The sequence below is a fragment of the Triticum dicoccoides genome, chromosome 1A (genome assembly GCF_002162155.2).
Source record: "Triticum dicoccoides isolate Atlit2015 ecotype Zavitan chromosome 1A, WEW_v2.0, whole genome shotgun sequence".
Taxonomy (NCBI): Eukaryota; Viridiplantae; Streptophyta; class Magnoliopsida; order Poales; family Poaceae; genus Triticum; species Triticum dicoccoides.
Window position 1 is genome coordinate 267,803,227 of NC_041380.1, and position 9,026 is coordinate 267,812,252.

Below are 9,026 nucleotides of genomic sequence, written 5' to 3' on the forward strand. Positions count from 1 at the left end.
AGAGATGGGCTCCTTCTAGCCAGCCCAAGATGGCAACCAGCAGGCCTTGAGCGCCCCAGCTGGGCTGCCAGCTCAACCAGGGGCTGGGAGAAGCTGGCGACGCTCCAGAACGTTTCACGTTCGCCACGTGAAGCAAGAAGCGTGGTAAGAAGCTGGATATGGGAAGTTTTGGAGAAGCTAGATGGTTTCAGAATGGGCTCTAAACCAACATTGTGTGAGAGAGTGTTAAGAAACTCAAGCGTCATACGTTCATATGTCTCACATCTCTGATAGACAAAATGATGCAAGCCGGCATTATGACAAAGCAAATTGAAATCGTTAGTAATACCTAGCTTGGCGAGTGTTGTCGCGCAAGCCCAGTCGATTGCTTTGATCTTCCTTGTACTGAGCTTTTGGAATTTCTTCCTTGCTTCAGGATCAGTGAAGACGATCCCTTGAGTGAAAACTTGTTGTGGCAGCGCGGTGGATGAACTCGAAGCACCACATACACAAATAGACCTTCATGTAAACATCTAGAAAACAATTTTTCAGTCCAATACAATTAAACAATATTGATCCTATGGTAGTCACAACATACTCCTCTAAAAACATCAACGAATCCAAGCCAAACTCAAATTTGGATCAAAAATATGCATCTCCTAGTCATGGGTTCCTCGGGATTATTGGGGCCGCCAGGGTTCAAAACGCCCGCTGATACGAGCGCGCGCCAATGTTCACCCTGATGACTTACCTGCATGTGTGCATAGATGAAACGACCGCTGAAATGGCGGCGACATCCGTTTTGAACGCGGTCTTCCGCCCTATTCTTTTACTTCTTCTGATAGAGGATGTCAAATGACCGCTCGGATGGGCGCGTGCGCCCGTTTGGAACGCCGTCAAATTCTCTAGAATTTTTCTTGTCTCCACAAAGGTTTCAAACAGCTGTTGAAACGAGCGCTTGCACCCATTTAAAACGCAGTTGATCACTCTCATGTCTCTGGTTGTTTTGCGTTGGAACCTCTAGCAAGCCATACGACCGCCCATACGACTGTTGCGGTCATTTTAAAGGTTGCCTTTTGATCTGTTTCTTCCAAAACTTTTCAGGCATCCAAACATCAATACAACATATAATTGAACTTGCACATAGCTAAGCCTTCATTAGAACAACTCTTCCAAACTTATTTCTTCGTAAAGAACTTCAATCACTCTTTTTATTAAAACAAAAATAAAAACTTAGTTGTCTACTTTATTCGCGTAGGTTGCCTCCCATGAAGCGCTTGTTTTCGGTCAGTAAGCTTGATCATAGTGGTGATCAAGGTGGTGCAAACACACCGAAACCATAGCTTCTAGCATTCACGATGATGCCTTCTCCTGTGTAAGTCTTTATTTTCTTTTTCCTGGGGAAATGTCTCACAAAAGGATCTTTAGCTGGTAAATCAAATATTACATTTCCCTCAAACACATTTTATCACAGCTTTGATAGTCCTTAAAAAAGGTCTACGAGCATGATATAGGGTATTACTCTTCAGAGGCATGAACCTAGGCAAATTCTCCATACGACCTCCGATTTGTGACTTCCTACTATGCCAGTCACCCTACTCTGCACCGTCATCCTCCAACTCCGACGTGACAACGACCGTCTCCATCGGTTCCATCGTGGCGGTGGACGGCGAAACGAGTGGGAACTGGGTGCAGCGCAACGGCTGTCAGGGCAGAGAGCATGGGAAAGGGCGAACTTTCGCACGAAAAAGTGGTGGAAATGTCTCTTTGCGCAGGTTATGCCTAGGTTCTAGCTGGGTCTGGGGTGTCGCGCGCCTACGTGGCTGGACGCTCACAAACCTTCTCCATCTTTGTTTCTGTCTTGTTGGAATTCGGATGTCCGGACAAGTCCACAAAATTAGTGTCTGGGCCATATTGTCTAGACGTTTACACAATGTTTGATGCGCCGTGTTGGAGATGTCCTTATCTGTCTTTGCTTTCCGTTTTGGCCATCCAGTTCAACTTCAGCCCAAAGAAACGCAAAAAGAAAACACCATCCTAAAAATGGAAAAAATGAAGACACCGCCCAACGACGGGAACCGGAAAGGCACCCCTCCCGTTTTTCCTCTCTCCCTCCTACCAAATTTCCTTCTCCTCGCGCGCGCGCGCGTGCGCCCGCCTCCTCCCGGCTCCCCGGATGCACGCCATGGCCGACGCCGGCGGGCCCCCGCTCAATCTCTGCCCTCTCTGCGGCCACCCCACCACCAGCACCATCTCTGCCTCTCGCCCATCGTCTCCGCCATTGGCGGCTACGAGGCCGACGCTGAAGAGGAATTCACCACCAGAGGCGCCGCCCGCGGTGGTGCGGGTGGAGATAGGTGACGAGGCGGCGGCACTGCGGGAGGCTCTGGCGCGGCAGCAGGCGGCGCTGGCGGATTTGCAGGCCGAGCTGGATGCGGAGCGGGGCGCGGCGGCCGGCGCCGCGAGCGAGGCCATGACGATGATCCTTCGCCTGCAGCGGGAGAAGGCTGAGGCCATGATGGAGGCGCGCCAGTTCCGGCGCTACGCAGAGGAGAAGATGTCACACGACGCCGCGGAGCTCGCCATCCTCGAGGAGACCATCGCCAAGCGCGAGGCCTCGGTGCGCGGCCTCCAGTCTCTGTCACGCCTCAGCGTCGCCAACGCTGCATCGTTGCATTCCACCCCGCGAGTCTCCTCCACGCCGCGCAACCCGTCCACGCCATCGACGGTTGGGGCCGGCGGCTATTACCCACCGTTGCGGTGCTTTAGTAGCCGCTTTAATGACCACCCGCCGACCGCGTCGGAGGCGGACGTGCTCGACATGCAGACCCCGCGCGACCACCTCGCGCGCCTCTCCAACCGCGTCCAAATGCTCGAGCACCGCGCACCGCCCACATCCACCACTACGCCCATCATCCGCGTCGCGCCGGGCTCCACCTTCCCCCGCAACCCGCGTCCATTCTCCGACACTGACAGCCTTGACTTCTGCGACGGCGAGTACTTCCCGGACGACGACTGCGGTGCCAGCGATCGGGTGTACACCGTGGACGCCATCCACGGCCGCGGTGTTCCCCTGGTCGTGCCAGAGGGCTCCATCTGTGGCGGCACTCCGGCCGGGAGCGAATGCTGCGCCGGCGGGCCGTGGGGGGAAGACGAGGATATGCGTCGGCTCAGCGCGCGCCTCCAGGCGCTGGAGGCCGACCGAGAGACCATGCGCCAGGCCATCATCTCCATGGGCGCCGAGAAAGCGCAGGTGGTGCTTCTCAAGGAGATCGCGCAACAGCTGTGCAAGGACGCCCCGCCACCTTTGCCGGCGGTGACCGTGGGGCAACATTACTACAAGGGGGCAGCGCCACCGGCCGTGACCGTCACTGTACCACGGCCGCAGCGACCGATGGTCATGCACAGGATGGTGCTCAAGAGCCAGCCCGCGAGGACGCCATTCTTTTCTACTGTAGTCAAGGTAATATAATCTCGTATGATCTCATTTTAAGAGCAGTTGGGCCTTTCTCTGCATACATCGCCCCCAATTCAAACATGGATTTTATCCAAAAATAACAATCCGAAAAAGATTTCAAACATGAATTACTTTGTGAATGTGAATAGTTTATCAGATAGGAAAGGACTTCACTATAAATCCGATGTCAGATTTTTTACCATGGCAAATTATGTTCTCCGTCAATGGCAAATTTAGTTGGTGGAAAATCCGTCTCAGTTCATTTTTGTATTAGAAAATTGTTGGACTTGCTAACAAATTTGTCATTATCGCACCAATATAAATTGCCATGTAAAACATCATATTTGTCCGGTCTAAAAATCTGACGTTAGTTTTTAGAGAAATGTCTAACAGCTCCCGGGTGCCCCTACACCTTTATGAACAGTAAATTCATAAAAAATTGAAAAACTATCAAAAAAATCTGAAACTTTCAGGGATCAAAGATTATCAAAGGTTTAATGTTCCTGCAAAGTTTCAGCAACAAATAACCTTCGTGGAGCCCTCACCAAAAAAACAAAATCACTGCTCAAACATGTACATAAACTTTGAACAATGATTTTGTTTTTTTATTTGAGTGCTCTTCGAATGTTATTTTTAGCTAAAACTTTGCAAGATCGTCAAAAGTTTCATGATGTTCGATGTCCAAAGTTTCAGATTTTTTTTGAATTTGTTTTGAATTTACTGTTCATAGAGGGTGTAGGGGCACCTGGGTGCTGAAAATCATGTCTCTAGTTTTTAAGTGTTTCCGATAGGAAATGGGTGTAGAATATTGTTTGCCGTACTAGATAATTATAAAGTGGAGTAATAAACACAAGAGTTATTATTGCTTTATTTTCGTAATTTTTTGTATCTTGAAGATTGAATAATAGTTGTGTCATTACTTATCCCTGCCTAATTCTCATGATGTTCTAAACAAGGAAATAAGAATGGAAGTAAAAATATATTTGGCAGCATAATTCCACAAACTCCCAATCATCTACCCATGGGTTACCCAATGGTGTGTATAAGTCATATTATTTACTCAGCTTGCTGGTTGTGAAATAGTTACTGCTCGCACATCTATACCCGAGAAGTGCAAGACCTTCAGAGCGAGTAGTATCATAAACTCATAGCGCATCATAACATTTTAGTAGTATACTATATTGTCATTGCATACTATCATAGCCTAGTATCATACACATCATTTTTTTTCATAGGTGGCGATGTATGATATCCTTATAATACAATATCGTGAGGATCTAATATTGCTTACCAGGAAAAATCATTTGTGTAAATGAAGTATGGTTAAGTGCCACGGATTCATCATGTTTTAGCCTTTTAGGAGTTAATGCCATTTTACCTTTTTGGAATAGTAGCCACGTATTTCATTACACAACAAGGGTTACACACAACATACACGATCACTCTCCCGGCAATACCAAACAGTGGGAGACATGTGTATATATTAATATTTTGCACAAAGGACTCTCGAAGTAGAAGAAAATATAAAGTTCACTCTTGTAGAACCTTGTACACTGCTAAACCGCCATCCACCATAGGACTATGGCGCCGCCGTGGCACGACCCGATAAGTAGGGGAATCATCGCCACAAGAAGATCTATAGGAGCACCTTTTGTAGTGAATGCTGCTTTTCAGCCGATGAACCGGCCCACTGCACATGATGGAGCCGAGAATTTTTGGCTTGTTGGCCTGGAACCTTCCCCATGTCGCTAAATCCCGACCATATCGTTTTCGTGCAACACAGTTGGAGAAGAACAACATCGCCACCTGGGTGGTATGTCAGATGCCACCACGGTATAGAGATGGACGAGATGAATGTGACTCCTCCTGTTGTCGGTTAGAGGACTACCAAATTGGACGAGAAGCAGAGACAATTTATTTGAGGTGGTGTCGTCCCTGCCCTCGATGTGACCCTATCTACACATCAAAGTTCAAGTCAGGGGTCCCCACCCCCCCTCTTCTTGGGGGAGGTGGACAAGGGGGCCAACAATACCCGGCCTCGCTAATGAAGGGAGGGGAAATATGTCACCACCCTAACCATCCTTGTAGGAGGCAGCGGAAATCATGGGGGATCTACAAGTTTATGTTGTTTTCATGAATGAAGTGTGTGACAAGTAATACGATCATCCATTAATATTTTTATATTATATGGAATTCGATGCAAGTTGCAGCCTGGATTTGAAGGTTGGTATTCCCTGAGAATTGCCAGGCACTTTGTTTTTCTGATAGCCAATTGCTAAGGTTGGATTGGCAACGTTAGGTTTCATAGTTTATGAACTATGTTGAAGCTTGATGTCAGTAATTAAGTTATGTTTTACATGTGTATCCATATTTGATCAGCATTAATCTGTCATTATTTTTGTTACAATGTGAGGACATTGCTACTTTGACCTTGCATCGATGTTGCTTGTTCATTTACCTATTTTGTTCTGGAGAATACAAAGGTGAACATGGGTGCACGAGCACCCATTATAGAAAACATAAAAATCAAATATTTTTTTAGAAAATGGGTATCAAACTAGGTCGACTAGTCCACTCACATGTCAAGTTTTGCCAAGAAATACACCCATGGTATTCTTACGGAAGAAAACATAATTGGATCTCGAAATTACTTCAAACATTGCCTTTTTATTGCTCTGGTTTTTAAATTCTTTTCCAAGAATACCAAGAATGGCATTTCTTCGTGAAACGTCATACACGAGTAGAACACTCTACCATGTATCTTATAACAAATATTCATATTTTATTGATTTTTCCAGTATCTTTCTTGATTTTACTGTTCATATGTGTGGAACCATCTTCCAAAAATCCGTGTCTGTTCTGTTCTCTCTTTTTTAGGCCCAGAAATAAAAGTACATCTTCAATATTACTAGAATTAGGGCATGCATTTACATTGGCTCTGTGATTTAAATTAACTCCTATTGGAATACATCTACATAAATTGATGCCACTTGTTTTATCTATGGATATTTTTTATTCATAGCTTACGTATTTTTTGTAGTTTCACAAGTTTAGTTCCATTATTGCGCTGGCTATAGCTATGTTTTCTTTGTGACTTTGATCTATTACATTACCAACCTCTCCATATTTCCTAGTAATGTATCGAATGAGAACTAGTCTTAACATGGGTAGTAGTAAATAGAAAACTTAGCATTGGATTGCCCGCTTAAGGCTCCAATGCTCATCAAATGCCCGCAAAAGTTCTAAGAAGTTATGAATACAAGGTTTTCTATAAGTTGGAATCAATGTATCCCATTTGAAGGATACTTGTTCTAGATTGGCTCTCCATTCTACCATAGCCTATTGTTAAACATGGTTGCTTTGAGAAGTATAGCAGCCCTTTTGTCAAAAGCTTTTTTGCAAATAAAACATAATTGCCTGATAATTCAAAACGGTGACCATGTTCATCTGCACTTGGTGAATGGTAAATTCAAAAAATAGCATTTTCATTGTGTTTGGACATTTGAGGAGCTCGTATAAAAAAATCAGCTCTGAATAGCTTCTTTTTCAAAGTTTCTCACACACCCCAAAAAATCGCACGAGCCCTCAGATGTCCAACCACACCATGAACATTTGCACGAGCCTTCCACGCATGAGCATCTTGGATGCCTAAAAGTTTCATATTTATTTTATTGTTTTACTTTTTTTTAAATTTACTGTTCACACTCAGGAATAATTGAGTCTGGGTGCGAAATAGCCGCTCTCATAATTACCTTGCTTTTGATCTCCTTGCAGTGGGTCACATCTATCGTCTCGTGGCGAAGGAAATCTTCCCGTATCAAGTGGGTGAAACCCTTTTTACCTTGTTACAGTCATTGCATATCTGACATCTTGATTTAGCTTTGGTGTTCCCCGTAAAGTGAAAATTATTTACCTCCGTGCTTTCATCAATGTCATTTTAGGTACCCTATTGGCCAATGCGGTAACAATGTTGGGTTGATGTTGCTACTCGACAAGTCCTCAAAAGCTGCAGGCAACGGGCATCATAAACCTCCCAAAAGGATTTAGATGCCATCAATCTTGAGTATATACGACTGATTTGTTTGTGAAAAACAAGGTGGCTTTCGCATTGTTGTCCCCCAATTCTTGGCGTGCTCTTTCACTGATCTTGCCTGATAATGTAGCTTACAAATGGAAGCCATCAATTTTTCTCGCTGTTTTTATTTTTTAAAGCGTTGTTGTTTTTGTTGCCATGATGATTCCTCATATGTTATACTGATGTTTTATGGCCATATACCTTCGGTACAAAACAAATTGCGTAGTACACAGTATGCCACTAGTTGGGTAATGTACACGGTGTTTGTTAAGAATGGGCAAGAGCTAAGGCACCTCACCATGTGGGAACAATTATTGTTTCCAAGTTAGCAATGTGTGGAACTATTGGTTCATTTTCTTTCTTTTAGGCAGTTAACTGGACCGCCCCATAGATGCATATCATACATAAAATGCAACAAATACCACATATTGTACATAAAGACTATTTTTTGTTTCTAACAAGGATGTCTCAACCAAATTAATTTTTCTTACTCCAACACATGTATGTGGATATAAGCTAGAAGATGTTTTGAGAGAAAAAAATGTAAACAGAAGCTTTCATATTTCCTTTATATCGTATCGATCATTTTGGATGCTTTTCATATCTACATTCACTCCATCCTATGGCTTAGGGGTCGGGGTCGAAGGACCTCATTTACTAAATCTAGAAGTTCCTCGTTTAGTTCCATTCAACATCCCTCCTCACTCATCTTTGGCAAATATTTTCCCGCGCTCCTCTAAAATCTGAAATGTAGAAATAAAAAGTTTAGATTAATGAGATATTAACCAAAAAGATGGAGAATACGAAGGTAGACCACCAAATCATATTACTTGTACTTGTCTGGAAAAATATTTCTATAACATCCGATGGTCCTCCCAAATTCTCCAGACAAACAAATCAATTGTACCAGCGCATATGAACTCGATAAGAAGGCGACCAACACGGGCATGAAGAACATTCTCATCTTTGAATTTGGCTGTGGATGTTGGAGAACGTAGTAATTTCAAAAAAATTCCTACGCACACGCAACATCATGGTGATGCATAGCAACGAGAGGGGAGAGTGTGATCTATGTACCCTTGTAGACCGATAGCGGAAGCGTTAGCACAACGCAGTTGATGTAGTCGTACGTCTTCACGGCCCGACCGATCAAGCACCGAAACTACGACACCTCCGAGTTTTAGCACACATTCAGCTCGATGACGATCCCCGGACTCCGATCCAGCAAAGTGTCGGGGAAGAGTTCCGTCAGCATGACGGCGTGGTGACGATCTTGATGTTCTACCGTCGCAGGGCTTCGCCTAAGCACCGCCACAATATTATCGAGGACTATGGTGGAAGGGGGCACCGCACACGACTAAGAAAACGATCACGTGGATCAACTTGTGTGTTTAGGGGTGCCCCCTGCCCCCGTATATAAAGGAGCAAGGTGAGGAGGCCGGCCGGCCCTATTGGCGCGCCAAGGAGGAGTCCTCCTCCTAGTAGGAGTAGGACTCCTACTAGGAGGGGGAAGGA

General features: G+C 45.0%; 1 protein-coding gene across 1 annotated transcript; it reads left to right on the top strand.

Moving 5' to 3' along the window:
• Nucleotides 1-2,155: 2,155 nt before the first annotated feature.
• LOC119281045 (myosin-binding protein 7-like) lies at nt 2,156-7,811 on the top strand. Its single transcript, XM_037561717.1, has 3 exons — nt 2,156-3,442; nt 7,211-7,257; nt 7,378-7,811. Exons 1-3 carry the CDS (start codon nt 2,156-2,158, stop codon nt 7,481-7,483), a joined length of 1,440 nt encoding a protein of 479 aa, XP_037417614.1. The 3' UTR covers nt 7,484-7,811.
• The last annotated feature ends 1,215 nt before the right edge of the window (nt 7,812-9,026 follow it).

What these genes read in the sequence shown, in the direction of transcription:
- LOC119281045 (XM_037561717.1), top strand. Translation starts at nt 2,156, where the DNA reads ATGCACGCCATGGCCGACGCCGGCGGGCCCCCGCTCAATCTCTGCCCT. An exon ending in TCTTTTCTACTGTAGTCAAG is followed by an intron (nt 3,443 to 7,210) that starts GTAATATAATCT and finishes ATCTCCTTGCAG; the next exon opens with TGGGTCACATCTATCGTCTC. An exon ending in AGGAAATCTTCCCGTATCAA is followed by an intron (nt 7,258 to 7,377) that starts GTGGGTGAAACC and finishes ATGTCATTTTAG; the next exon opens with GTACCCTATTGGCCAATGCG.